At 44.6% G+C, this 15,380-nt stretch overlaps 1 protein-coding gene across 1 annotated transcript in view; it reads left to right on the top strand.

Annotated features, from left to right (window-relative positions):
• The window catches only part of CCDC148 (coiled-coil domain containing 148), a 155,187-nt gene that overhangs the window by 50,138 nt on the left and 89,669 nt on the right, over positions 1-15,380 (top strand). The window contains exon 4 of the mRNA XM_037912823.2: positions 14,383-14,486. Coding sequence (XP_037768751.2) covers positions 14,383-14,486 — 104 coding nt within the window. The remainder of the gene's footprint in view (positions 1-14,382; positions 14,487-15,380) is intronic.

Here is a 15,380-nt window from a genome sequence, read left to right as displayed (position 1 = left end):
GCCACCACTACTCCAACCCTGTGCTTTGGCTCCTTCAATGGAGATGGAGGCAACACGGAAGCAGGTTTTGGGGATGAGGAAGATAGCTCACAGCAAGCCAGCGGAGAAAGCGGTTTTCCCGACAGCCAGCAACTGTTTCTCACCCTGGACCTGGAGCCAGTACCCCCCGAACCCACCCAAGTTTGCCTCCTGGACCCACCAGGCAGAGAAGGGACCTCTGGTGAGTGTACCTTTTAAAATAGTATACAGGGTTTCAAAGCAAGCATGTTTAATGATTAATTTGCCCTGGCATTCGCGGCCAGTACAGCTACTGGAAAAGTCTGTTACCGTGTCTGGGGATGGAGCAGAAATCCTCCAGGGACATCTCCATAAAGCTCTCCTGGATGTACTCCAAAAGCCTTTGCAAAAGGTATCTGGGGAGGACAGCCTTATTCCGTCCACCATGGTAGGACACTTTACCATGCCAGGCCAGTAGCACGTAGTTGGGAATCATTGCAGAACAAAGCATTGCAGCGTATGTTTGCTGGCATTCAAACAACATCCGTTCCTTATCTCTCTGTGTTATCCTCAGGAGAGTGATATCATTCATGGTCACCTGTTTGAAATAGGGTGCTTTTCTTAAGGGGACATTCAGAGGTGCCCATTCCTGCTGGGCTGTTTGCCTGTGGCTCAACAGAAATGTTCCCCGCTGTTAGCCATGCAGTAGTGGGAGGGGGGATGGATTAGCCACGTGGTGGGAGGAGGCAAAACGCCACCTTGTAATGAAAGCACATGTACTATGTATGTAATGTTAACCGCAAGGTTTACCGTGAAAGAGTGTATCCATTGTTTTATAAAATGTGTCTTTTTAAATACCACTGTCCCTTTTTTTTTCTCCACCAGCTGCATGTGTTTCAAGAATCACAGGATCTTCTCCTTCCCAGAGGCTAGCAAAGATTAGAAGGCGAAAAAAACGCAGTCTCAATGAAACGTTCTCTGATGTCATGCTGTCCTCCCACACTGACAGAGTACAGACAAATGCGTGGAGGCAGACAATGTCAGAGTGCAGGAAAGCACAACGTGAACACGAGGAGAGGTGGCGGGCTGAAGATGATAGGTGGCGGCAGCGTGATGACAGGAGGCAGGATTCAATGCTGAGGCTGTTGGAGGATCAAACTAATATGCTCCAGCATATGGTTGAGCTGCAGGAAAGGCAGCTGGAGCACAGACCGCGGCTACAGCCCCTGTGTAACCAATTGCCCTCCTCCCCAAGTTCCATAGCCTCCTCAGCCAGATGCCCAAGAATGCGGTGGGGGTGCCTCTGGCCTCTCAGCCACTCTACTCCAGAGGATTGCCCAAGCAACAGAAGGCTGGCATTCAATAAGTTTTTAAGTTTTAAAGTGCAGTGTAGCCTTGTCCTTCCCTCCTCCACCACCCCTCCCAGGCTACCTTGGCAGTTATCCCCCTATACGTGTGATGAATTAATAAAGAATGCATGACTGTAAAGCAGCAATGACTTTATTGCCTCTGAAAGCCGTGATCGAAGGGGGGAGGGGAGGGTGGTTAGCTTACAGGGAAGTAGAGTGAACCAAGGGGCGGGGGGGTTTCATCAAGGAGAAACAAACAGAACTTTAACACCATAGCCTGGCCAGTCATGAAACTGGTTTTCAAAGCTTCTCTGATGCGCACCGCACCTTCCTGTGCTCTTCTAACTGCCCTGGTATCTGGCTGCGTGTAACCTGCAGCCAGGCCATTTGCCTCAACCTCCCACCCCGCCATAAATGTCTCCCCCTTACTCTCACAGATATTGTGGAGCGCACAGCAAGCAAAATAACAACGGGAATATTGGTTTTGCTGGGGTCTAAGTGAGTCAGTAAACTGTGCCAGCACGCTTTTAAATGTCCAAATGCACATTCTACCACCATTCTGCACTTGCTCAGCCTGTTGTTGAACAGCTCCTGACTACTGTCCAGGCTGCCTGTGTACAGCTTCATGAGCCATGGCATTGAGGGGTAGGCTGGATCCCCCAGGGTAACTATAGTGATTTCAACATCCCCAACGGTTATTTTCTGGTCTGGGAATAAAGTCCCTTCCTGCAGCTTTTGAAACAGACCAGAGTTCCTGAAGATGTGAGCGTCATGAACCTTTCCTGGCCATCCCACGTTGATGTTGGTGAAATGTCCCTTGTGATCCACCAGTGCTTGCAGCACCATTGAAAAGTGCCCCTTGCGGTTTATGTTCTCGCCGGCTTGGTGCTCCGGTGCCAAGATAGGGATATGGCTTCCGTCTATGGCCCCACCACAGTTAGGGAATCCCATTGCAGCAAAGCCATCCAATATGACCTACACGTTTCCCAGACTCACTACCCTTGATATCAGCAGATCTTTGATTGCGTTGGTTACTTGCATCACAGCAGCCCCCACAGTAGATTTGCCCACTCCAAATTGATTCCTGACTGACTGGTAGCTGTCTGGCATTGCAGGCTTCCACAGGGCTATTGCCACTCGCTTGTGAACTGCGAGGGCTGCTCTCATCTTGGTATTCTTGCGTTTCAGGGCAGGGGAAAGCAAATCACAAAGTGCCTTACACATGCGAAAGTTTTGCAGCCATGGGGAATCGTCCCAGATCTGCAACACTCTGTGCTTGTTTCCTGGGCCCAGAATCGGCGTTCCACCGCATGAACCTGCCCCATTAGCACCACGATGCCCACATTGCCAGGGCCCATGCTTTGAGAGAAGTCTGTGTCCATGTCCTCATCACTCTCGTCACCGTGCTGACGTCGCTTACTTGCCCGGTTTCGTTTGCCAGGTTCTGGTGCTTCATATACTGCTGGATAATACGCGTGGTGTTTAATGTGCTCCTAATTGCCAAAGTGATCTGAGCGGGCTCCATGCTTGCCGTGGTATGGCATCTGCACAGAAAAAAGGCGCAGAACGATTGTCTGCCATTGCTCTGACGGATGGAGGGGCGACTGACAAGATGGCTTACAGGGAATTAAAATCAACAAAGGGGGTGGCTTTACATCAAGGAGAAACAAAAACAACTGTCACACAGAATGTCCCGCTCAAGGTTTGAACTGAAAACCCTGGGTTTAGCAGGCCAATGCTCAACCCACTGAGCTATCCTCCCCCCCGGTAGTCCAGGCAGGACTGAATCTCCATTAAAGTTTTCAAGGTGCCCCTGACAGACCTCACCGAAACGATTGTCTGCCGTTGATTTCACGGAAAGAGGGAGGGAGGGAGGGAGGGGGGAGCAAATGAATACAAAACAAATCTGGTCTAATTCTTGTTTTGATCCCCTCCATCTATCTTTTACATCTTAGGCTGGCAGCAGACGGTGCAGAAAGACTGCTAGCCATCCTCATCTCTTGGCTGCTTGCCAGAAGATGGTACAATACGACTGCCGGCAGGACTAAAGAGAATTACCTGCTTGAGTCACTCCTATTTATGTCCCTGCGCCCATGTCTGCCCAGGCGCTCCTGACTGACCTCACCGAGGCAGCCAAGAGCACCTAGGTGATGATGATGGTGGTTATCAGGCCTATTGTACTATCTGCTGCCACAAGGCAATGAGTCGCTGCTGTGTAGCAATGCAATAGCGCGTCTGCCAGCACCCAGGAGATGCACGGTGACAGTGAGCTGAGCGGGCTCCAGGCTTGCCGTGGTATGGGATCTGCACAGGTAACCCAGGAAAAAGGGTGCGAAATGATTGTCTGCGTTGCTTTCACGGAGGGAGGGAGAGAGGGCCTGATGACATGTACCCAGAACCACCCGCGACAATGTTTTTGCCCCATTAGGCATTGGGATCTCAACCCAGAATTCCAATGGGCGGCGGAGACTGCGGGAACTGTGGGATAGCTACCCACAGTGCAATGCTCCGGAAGTTGACGCTAGCCTCGGTACTGTGGAAGCACTCCACCGAGTTAATGCACTTAATGCACTTAGAGCATTTTGTGTGGGGACACACACACTCGAATATATAAAAAGGATTTCTAAAAAACCAACTTCTATAAATTCAACCTAATTTCGTAGTGCAGACATACCCTTAGGAAAGTAACCTTAGGTTTTTATGTGGTATGTTCTATTTTTGCTTTATGCATTTTAGTTATCTTTTGTTGATGTTATTTATGAAACCTTAATCAGAATATATGCAGTATTGACAGGTTTTTTGATATTCATGATACTGTCTGTTGGACCTCAGGACAAAGAAAGGAATCTTGCAAAAAGAAGTTGTGAGCAATCGAGGTGACATTGAATGAGATCAGGAATACTTGTCTCCTTTATAGTATAGTTTCCTTTAATGGTACAGGTATAATTTATCAAAAGAGTTGTCAGATATTATTTCTTCATGAGCTGGTAGCATAGAATTCTGCTGAGCTCATTCAAGCTTTAAAACTAAATTTTAGTCTTATGTCTTTTGGTATTTCATTTTTCACAAGTCTCTTCCAGCCAAGTAGGCAGTAAAACTGTACATTGAAACCTGCACAATTTCAAAAAGGTGTTCCCATATGTTGCTTTTTTTGTTAAGGGCTATGAATGTTTAAGTCGTGGTCTCCCGGCTCTCAGCTCATTGTACCTTTTCCTTACTTGATAGGGGGGGTCTCTTTTTTCCCCTTTTTAGTCTGTCAGAGGAGAAGTGGTTGAGGCTCCCAGAGGAAAGGAGATAGAAGCTCCAGTGATGGTAGCTCATCAGACTGTCAAAGTTGTCTGATTTTGACAAAGGGCCCTTTGCTTTGAGCAGCCATGGCTGGAACAGTGGAATAGATATGTTGTTTGACAAGCTGACCCTGTCCCAAGAATGTGGGCACTGTTGTGCTGGAGTTAAAGAGGGTAATAACAGACACACTGAGGCCCCCTTTCCACTATAATTTGCTTCTCCTGGTCCTCTGTACTCTGCTGTCTCCCTTTCCTCCATATCCCACAACACAGAGAAGCTGAGGGAAATTTTGTCTCCCATTCCATCCCAAACCTCCCTACTCTTGCTGTATTCAGTCCTCCCCCCCACCCCCAAGAAAACTCCATACACAAAAAAATTATTTAAAAGGAATGAATGTTGGTTAAATTTGACATCCACTCCCCAGGACAAATCATTAAAAGCAAGGAAACGCCAAATTCTGGGACACTTCTTACTATATCCTAATCCCCACTGAGCACATTTCTTTTGACAGCGACAGGTTCTGCACCTTCACAATGAGCTTCCTTCTTCCTCCAACAGATGATGGAAAACATAACATGTTTATTTACTTCACCTTTGTCACAGATCCTAGTGAGTGCTCCTTCCTGGCCACCCATTAGGACTGCTGTGAGGGGAATCCAAGCTCTAGGGTGTTTCAAGCCCCAATCTCGGGGTCCATAGGCACACTCTCAAGGTATAGACCTCCTATTTGGCCCCAGCTCCTCCCCCCCCGCGTGTCTTACTGTTTAGCTGCCTGACCCTCTGGGTGCAGCACTGACCCTTCAGACCAGGGCCTGCCCACAACATTTTGGCACCTGAGGCGGGGAGCTCAAATGACGCTCCCATGCCCCTTGCTTCGGCCAAAACTTTGAAAAGTCTCAGTTCTGCCTTCTTCCTGTTCTACTCCTCTCAGGGTACTGCTCTGCTACCTACCCCAATAAAGGAGAACTAACAACTTAAAATGCCTTCAAAAATTTTAAGTAACACTTAACTTTCAAACGCCTGAACAGCAAATGTAACTTTTCTTGTCTGCATAGTAAACACTGGCATTGTGATGGTTGCGAGGCCGACCAGCCTCTCCTGTGTCATTGTGGAGTGTAGATGTGTTTTTATTAACTGCAGCTTGGAGAAGCTGCGTTCTCCACTGGCAACTGTTACAGGAAGTGTTAGAAGTATGCGCAGAGCTACAAAAGCATTTGGAAAGAGGGAGGTCATTTTATTTGTGCACATATATTCCAGAACAGCCTTTGGAGTTGATCCTGCTGAAATGTATTTTGAAAGGGCTTTCAGTTCATCACCTAAATCACTTGCATCAATATTGCGCATGTCATCATGTGTCAACACTGTCTCTAGTGCCCTGCATTGCTGGTGTAGGTCTTCTTCAGGTATAGTGAGGAGTTTTGGAATATCATACAACATCCCAAATATACTGCTGTGTTCCTTGAGCTTCATGAAACGTTCTTCAACTGACTGTATTGCACAATCTAGCACCTGGTTAAAGAATTCAACTTTGAATTGCTGTTTGGGGTCTCTTATGGGATTATCTCATACCTTGTAATCAAAATGTCTTCTTCAGTGACTCTTGTGTTCTTGAATGGGTGGGAAAATAGCTTCAGTGTGAAGTTCCTCTGCCAACTTCTGTGCACTCTTCAGAACGTTTTGAAATCCCGCATCTGACCAGTAAGACTGTAGGTATGACTTTGCTTTGTCCAGTTGTTCCATTGCTCCAGATATATCAAGGTCAACACCCTGGAGTCTCTTGCTTACAACATTTATTTCAAACAGTATGTCATACCACAACACTAAGCCACGCAGAAATTTGAAGTTATGTATGTTTCTAGTGATTCCATTTCCCTCTGCCACTGTTCTCCTACGAACAGTTCCTGTCATAGCATTATCCTCCATAATGGCAACTATGGCATCATCTATCTTCCCAATTTGGCGTTTGATAGGCTTTATCGCCTCCACTCGACTTTCCCATCTTGTGGCACTCAGTGGTTTCAGTGTCAGAGAGGATGTTCGCAGATGTTGCTTCTAAATTTGCCGTTGATGAGTTGATGCAGAGAAAAATACATAGATGCTTTGAATTACATTAAAAAATTCAGCAGCCTCACTAGAAGCTGATGCTGCATCACTGACCACCAAGTTCGATGAGAACTTCATGGGACAAAAAAAGCTTGAGGGTTTAACTCTCAGATCCATGTCTGCACTCCTCTGTTCTTTCCTCTCATGTTGGCACCATTATCGTAGCCCTGACCTCTCATGTCAACTATCGCAATTCCCGTATCTTCCAGCTTTTTAAGAAGCACATTTGTCATACCAGCTCCTGTAATATCATCAATGTCAATAAATTCTAGAAAATGCTCTCTGACAGTCACCATTGCAGGGACATTTTCACTAGTTTCTGTTGTTACAAAACACACCATTAAAGTAATTTGTTCCGTATGGCTGATGTCAGGTGTGTAGTCCAGAATAACAGAGTAATATCTTGCTGACTTCAGATCTGCCACAATCTTGTTTGACTTTTGTTCCCAGTAACTGTATGATCTCATTTTGAATTGTTTTTCCAAGGTAGTGGTGTGTGTACATTTCTTGGGTGGTGACTCTTCTTAGATGCTCCTGGAGTACAGCATCAAACTCAGCCATCAGCTCCACAATTTTAAGGAAGTTTCCATTGTTTGGCACATACAGCTGATCTGAAGTGCCATGCGGTGCTAGGTTTTGGGTAGCAAGCATTCTCACAATGGCAATGAGCCTTTTCAGAACATTTTGTCAGTAAAGAGACTCTGATGCAATCTTCTCTTGATGCTGATCATCTATGGGGGCCTTTAACCTTAGTCTCATCTCAAGCTCTTTCCACCTGTGGAATGCTCTCTGGTGATTTGCTGCCTTCTCATGGCATGCCAGATTTCTAGCCAGATTTTTCCAGTCCTTTGTTCCTGTAGAACCCAATGTGGCTGGAACATTAGACTGGAAGAGTTTACAACAAAACACAGTATGCAGCATTCTGGTTTTTGAGTACATAAGTCCATGGCCTCTCCACTTTGTCACCATTGGGGATTTCATACCAGTAATGTGTTGGATGGAAACTTCTATTTTCATTGTCTGTGGGGAACGTGAAGTTTTTCACTTACTGTGGCCCCTGTAGTACAAGGAGGTCCCTCAGGCTACTGCTCAAGTGGGTCCACAGTCCTGGATCATCTAGACTTGGAACTAAACTCAGCAGCAGCTGTTTCTTGCACCTCCACCACACTTTTTTCTGATCTACACTTTTCTTCAGGAATGTGCATGGTTACATCCATTTGACATGGAGATCTGGATGCTGCTGTAGCTGCCATGTCACCTGAACTCTGACTAACTGGAAGATCAGGTATCTCCTCACCACTCACATCCTCACTGGGGCCGGAAGGCTCACCATGAACATTTGTGTCTATGTATCTCAGGAGAGCTCTTTCCTGCTTAGATAGAAAAGCTTCCTTTGCTTTCTTTCTTTTTCTGAATGCTGCCCCAGAGGGGCGTTTTCTTCTTTCACTCATGACTACTGTTCTGTGCCAGCTATAGTGGCTCTTAACACTCAGTTGAAGGGGACAAATAAGCAGGCTGGTAGCAGGACCTGAGTGAGGGAAAATATCAGCGTCTTAAGGGCCTAACTGGTTCCTACTACTTCAGTTGACTGCCTGTTCTCCTCAAGTGGGTTCAGGGAAGCAGCAGGAAAAAGGAAGCTCCCTGAGAAGCTGGTGTTAATCAGTCCAGGCTCCTGGGGGTGCTAGAGAGGTAAGTAAGAGGCTCCTCCTCCTCTCTGTCCCTGCAGCTCCTCCTGCTTTCTGTTATTCCCTTTCAGTTTTTCTCCTGCCTGCCTGTTATGTCTCTTGTGCCCTCCTTCCTCCAGCACAGCACTCCATCATTTCTGTGCATCTAAAGCAGAGAGAATACATATGCACCAGCAGCAGACACAATTTTCTACACTCTGGGTCCTAGTGGCACCCCCCCACAGTCTGGCACCTGAGGCGGCCGCCTCAGTTCGCCTCACGGTAAGGCCAGTCCTGCTTCAGATTCCTCAGTACTTAAACACCCCTCTCTCCCAGAGCTCCACCCCAGAAGTGTGAAGCTTTCGTTTACAGTTTAACTCTCAAGGGTGCACAGTAGTTGTGAAGACATTAACACATGTTGCCCAGTCTATCACCTTTATGCTCTTTTATATTGAATCATGTAAAGCACAGGAGAGTACAGATCATAGAAAACAATAAAACATCCTTAACATATTGTCCATCACTAGCTTACCCTTCCCTTGGGAGTCCTTGAGAGATCATCTGTGTTCCATCAGGCAGGATCCTCCATTGAGTATCCCTAGCCTCTGTTTGCCAGGAGCTGAAAATGGGTGACAGGGAATGGAACACTGGATGATTACCTGTTCTGTTAATTCCCTGTGGGACACTTGACATTGGCCACTGTCAGAAGACAGGGTACTGGGCTAGATGGAACTTTGGTCTGACCCAGTATGGCCGTTCTTATGAGTTGGCTACCCTGCTCCTGCAGGAGCCTCTCATATCTTAATCTGGTGCAAAATGGTTCTCTCCGCATTCCCCCCAGCACCCCGAGTTACTTTATAGATTCCTGCTGAGTTACCTGCTTCTTTTTTCTCCTCCTGGTAGTTTTCCTTTACTCTCAAACCCTGCTCCCTTCAGACAAGAAGAGGAAGTGTCGTCTTCCAGCTAAAGCAAACCCATTGTCCCAAGGTGTTTTACTTTGAATAAATTATCATTGAGTGGTGATCACACACCATTGTTTCTGACCTGGAGGAGACACGGCACAACCCTACTAACTCATGGTGGATCCACATACATATAGGCTTTCCATAACACAGTAATTTCATAAAATAATCCACAATTCAGAAGTGGTACGCACAAAACCCCCAATTCATGCCAACGCTATAATACAAAACTCTAATTACAGCCTTACACTTTCCTGACCAACACAGAACACACCACGTACTTAGTCTGAGCACATATCTCGACACTGAATATTCGCTTATGTTGTTCAGATTATACTAAATAGCATATTAAATAAACTAATTGTGGCCCAACCCAGCAAAGCACTTTAGAAATATGAGTAATCCTATAGTCATCCAAAGTCAGTGGGATGCTCACTGTCAAATTGGAGGACATATGAAGTAGAGTCTCACAGGGGTCTGTTCTTGGTTTGGTACTAGACAATATTTTCATTAATGTCTTGGATAATGGAGTGGAAGATGTGTTTATAAAATCTGCGGATGATACCAACCTGGGAGGAATATGGTGCATTTTGGAGAACAGGATCAGAATTCAAAAGGACCTTGATAAATTGGAGAATTGGTCTAAAATCAACAACATGAAATGCAATAGACAAGTGCAAACTACTACTTAAATACAAAATGGGGAATAACTGGCTAGGTGGTAGCACCGCAGAAAAGGATCTAGAGATTATAGTTAAGGCTACAATTTTGGCACAGGCATTTTTATTAAAAGTCACAGACAGGACATGCGTAATAAACAATAAATCACAGAATGAAGCCTGGAGCCCCACTGTCCAGGGCTGAATTTATTGGAATTTTGTACAAGTCACAGAGGTCTTTGTAAAATCATGGAATCCATAACCTCTGTGACAGAGTTGTAGCCTTAATTATAGTGGATCACAAACTGAATAAGACCCAACAATGTGAGGTAGTTACAAAAAAAGACAAATATCATTCTGGGATGTATTAATAGGAATCATATGTAGGACATGGAAGGTAACTGTTCCATTCTGTTTGGCACTGGGAAGGCCTCATCTGGAATACTGTGTCCAGTTTTGGGTGCCATACGTCAACAAAGATTTGGAAAAATTGGAGAGTCCAGAGGAGAGGAACAAAAATGACTAAAGGTTTAGAAAACCTGACCTAAGAGGAAAGGTGGAAAGAATTGGACATGTTTAGTCTAGAGAAGAGAAGGCTTAGGGGGGAACCTGATAAGTCTTCAAATACGTTAAGCACTGTTATAAAAAGGATCGTGATCAATTGTTCTCCATGGCAATAAAGGATAGGACAAGAAGTATTCTGCTTAGTTTGCAGCAAGGGAGGCTTAGGTTAGACTTTAATAAAAACTTCCTAATTATTAGAATAGTTCAGCACTGGAACAGGTTATCTAGGGAGGTTTTAGAATCCCTGTTATTAATGGTTTATAAGAACAGATTAGACAAACATCTGTTAGGGATGATCTATATCAGTGGCTCTCAAACTTTTGTATTGGTGACCCCTTTCACACAGCAAGCCTCTGAGTGTGACACCCCCCCCCCATATATTAAAAACACATTTTTCAAATTTAACGCTATTCTAAATGCTGTAGGCAAAGCGGGTCTTGGTGGTGGAGGCTGACAGCTTGCAACCCCCACATAATAACCTCGTGACCCCTGAGAGGTCATGACCCCCAGTTTAGAGCCCCTCAGCTATGTGTACTTGGTCCTGCCTCAGTGCAGGGGGCTGGACTAGATGACCTCATGTGGTCCCTTCTCACCCTACATTTCCATGATTTTTATGTACTTAAAGTATGTTGTATTGTACTTCATCTTTTATATTATCCTGAGGATGATGAAGATATCACTCCTTTATATCATTGTTTATATTAGGGTTTGTCTATGTCAGGGGTCTCAAACTCAGTTTATCTTAGGGCCAGTGCCAGTCCTCAAATCCTCCCAGTGGGCCAATAATGTCACTGAAGATAGTGTTCAGAAAAGAAAACGTTTAAATTGTATTTTTTATTTCAAATTTCTTAGAAATAATAAAACTGTCATACAACTTTATACAATTCTTCTCCTGCCAGAGAGTGTTTAGTGTTTGCCAGACACCTGGCAACGCTTCAGTTCTGTCAGTTTGTTGATGTTTGGCCTCCGTGACTGAGCAGTTGAAACCTTCAGGATTGCAGCAAGGTGTGCATCAGATAGTTGTGTTCGGTATTTTGATTTGTTTATATTCGTTGTGGAAAAAAGTGACACTGCCTCCATGGCTGACTCTGCCCTGCGACTAGTGATGGTATCTCTGTCCCTCTCCCCCAGCCAATGGGAGCTGCGGGGGGCGTCGCCTGCAGCCGACATTGCTGGCAGTGTGTCTACATGCGTCTCTCCTCCGCAGGCCGCAGTGGGGAGGTTCTCGGGCTGCAGATAGCCCACGGGCCAAGATTTTGAGACCCCTGGTCTATGTGTTGCTTTCGTTTGCATTAGAAGGATGTAAATTTTAGTCCATACTAGCACATTGCACACTAACTGGTCTATGCAGATTCTGCTGGCACATACTAAAAGTTCCCTAGTACATGTTAACTCTTTGAAATGTGAGTCCATTAATGTGCACTAGGGAACTTTTAGTGCCTGCCAGTAGGGTCGACACAGGTCAGTTAGCGTACAATACTAGCATGCTAGTATGGACTAAAATTTACACCCCTCAGGTGCAGACAAAAGCACTGTGTAGACAAGCCTTATGTGTATTAAATTAGGGCAGTTCTCATTAGTAAGCCTTCTTTTGGGACAGATTGTGAAGCCCTTGGTGATGTTAGTAATCACTCATAAGTAGCCCCTCTGACGGGTTCGGTCACAGAGACCCCCTTGAGACTGTCACCTGATGTGCTGGAATTACCTCTGAGCCCATTTTCCCTGATGGCTTGGGTCTTCAGAACCTTGCCTTGTTGAGCCAGACACCCCAGTCTGCAACACAGACCCAGGTTTGAACCACGCCCCCAAAGCTGCAGGCTTTAACTGAAAACCACTCAGCTGGTTACCTATCTCCAGCACCCAGACACCCAGCTTCCAATGGGATCCAAACCCCAAATACATCCGTTTTACTCTGTATAAAGCTTATACAGGGTAAACTCATAAATTGTCCGCTCTCTATATAGAGATATATGCACAGCTGTTTTCTCCCCCAGGCATTAATCACTTACTCTGGGTTTGTTAATAAACAAAAGCGATTTTATTAAATATAAAAGTAGAATTTAAGTGGTTTCAAGTAGTAACAGTCAGAACAAAGTAAGTTACCAAGCAAAATAAAACAAAACATGCAAGTCTAAGCCTAATACATTAAGAAACTGAATACAGGTAAATCTCACCCTCAGAGATGTTCCAATAAGCTTCTTTCACTGACTAGACTCCTTCCTAGTCTGGGCCCATTCCTTTCCCCTGGTACAATTCTTGTTAGTTCCAGCTCAGGTGGTAACTAGGTTTTTTTCCATGACTGCAGTCCCCTTTGTTCTCTTCCACCCCCTTTTTTATCTTTGGTACAAGGCGGGAATCCTTTGTCTTTTTCTGGGTTCCCACCCTTCCTTCTAAATGGAAAAGCACCAGGTTTAAGATGGATTCCAGTATCATGTGACATGTTCACATGTCCTGTGAGACTTCATTACTCACTGGCTGGCACCTGCGTATACAGGAAGGCTTACAAGTAAACAGAGCCATCAACAACCAATTATCCTGGTCAATGGGAGCCATCAAGATTCAAAACCACCATTAATGGCCAACACTTCGCATAATTACAATATGACTCAGAGTAATATTTCATATTTCTAGCTTCAGATACAAGAATGATACATTCATACAAATAGGATGAACATCCTCAGTAGATTATAAGCTTTGTAATGATACCTTACAAGAGACCTTTTGCATAAAGCATAGTTCAGTTACATTATATTCACCCTCATAAGCATATTTCCATAAACATATGGAGTGCAACGTCACAGCCCCATTCATTTCAATAAGATTACATAAGTGCTCATAAATGTAAGAAAAAGCTCAACAATCTGGCATTATATGAGGTGAAGGTAACTTGTAGAAAACTAAAAGTGACTCTGCTCAAAGATATTTTGAACTCAGCTACGTTTGAAAGACTTAAATATTTGCTAGTTTTTAAAGTGAAAAATATTAGTTTTAAAATAGGGTTTTTACTTTATCACTGGATGGGTAAAAAGTTATGCTAGTTAGCAAAGGGCTAAATTATCACTTGCCTTATCCGCCCTTGCAGGGACGGAAGAGTTATATATTTCCTCCTTCCTCCCTTATGTGGATTGCTTGTATCACTGGTCCAGTTGTGTGCACTGGGGAGGAGGAAGAGAACAAGCGCCTAGGAGATAGGAGCAATTTCTCAATTTAGATCAAAATGTTGTTTCTCACTAGAGTTGTTTGAAAAGTAGAAATAATGTTTTGTGAAAAATTTGGAAATTTTCACTTTTTTGTTCTACATATTTCCAATAGAAATGATTTTTCATTCATCAAAATTCTTTGAACATTTTCAGCTAAAAAAAATTATTTTACATGGGGTGGGGGTGTCAACTTCCCTTCTTCCCCCCCCCCCCTCTTTTGTCGCCCCTTCCCTTTTTCCATTTTGCCACTGAATAAGGGGAGGGGGAGCAGAAAGATTTAAAGGTGTGTGTGGGGGGGGGGGGGGGGATAATTTTTAAAAAGCACTGACCTTTTTTTTGCTTTTCCTTTGTTTAATTTTCATCCAAAAATGGGAAAACTAAAGTAAAGTCTTCATGAAAATTTCCAAGGTCATTTTTTATAAGAAAAATTTGTTTGAAATTTTCAGTCAGCTCCATTCCTCACAAAGATGTGCTTGCAGAGGCACATAGGTTCATACAACCTAGTATTAAAAGTTTATTTGGGGAAGCCATTTTGTAAATATACCAAACTAATTTGAATACTAATAAGAATTTTTTCTTTTTCCTTTTTCACATAGGTTAAAAAAGTAGAACAAGCTTCAAAAACTAACAAAGAACAAATGCTGCTAAAACTGCACCACCAGATCTGGTGGCAAGAGCATAAACGATTGAGTGAGAACAGGTAAGAACTGGGGAATCTTAGAGATTATAAAAGAAATGCTTTGATAGCAAAAATGTTGGTATAGACTGCTTGTTTGAAAGAAAAAGATAAAGTAATTGAACAGCAGTAGATGCAGAGTATTTGAAAAGAGTGGGAGATTGTAACTACCCACATCTAAACTGAGTTTACAGATAAGAAGAAGATAGGTAAAGAGGGGGAGGGTGGGGTGTTCTGTCTCAATCTCATACTCACAGCCAGTGATAAGCTGCCAGAAGCTGAAGAACTGATTCTTTCAGTCGCTCCGGGTCTTCGGCGGCACTGAAGGGCCTGCCACTGAAGACCCGGAGCGAGTGAATGACGTGCCGCTGAAGACCTGGAGTGACTGAAGGGCCTGCCGCCGAAGGACTGCAGGCCGCCAGGTGACTGCAGGCCGCTCAGGGGAGCCTCCCCAGCCGAGAGCTCAGGCGGGACGGACAGGACGGTCCCGGGGGTTGCAAATGGCCCGTGGGCCGGAGTTTGCCGAACCCCTTTAACAACCGGTTCTAAACCGGCTTCAAAATTTAACAACCGGTTTGCGCGAACCGGTGCGAACTGGCTCCAACTCACCACTGCTCACAGCCAAATATTTGGCTATCAATCAATATCTGAGCAGCCTAGAACCTACCGGAATATTGGCCCACCCCAGAGCCTCTAATGTTTAATTCTTTATAAATGGTCACATTCCGTCCTCAGATATGATAACTCTCACTTATTTCAAAAAGAGTGGTATGGCCATTACTTATGTCTGAAGGCATGATTTGGCCCTAATTAATAATGGTAAATAAGCTTCTTGCTGCCACTGCACTGCTAATGTACTTCAGAAGCTATTTCTTAGTTTTGTTGAGGTAAAATATGGAAATACCATCAGGTTTTTCC

The sequence above is a fragment of the Chelonia mydas genome, chromosome 11 (assembly GCF_015237465.2).
Source record: "Chelonia mydas isolate rCheMyd1 chromosome 11, rCheMyd1.pri.v2, whole genome shotgun sequence".
Classification (NCBI taxonomy): Eukaryota; Metazoa; Chordata; order Testudines; family Cheloniidae; genus Chelonia; species Chelonia mydas.
This window is presented reverse-complemented; position numbering and strand designations above follow the sequence as displayed.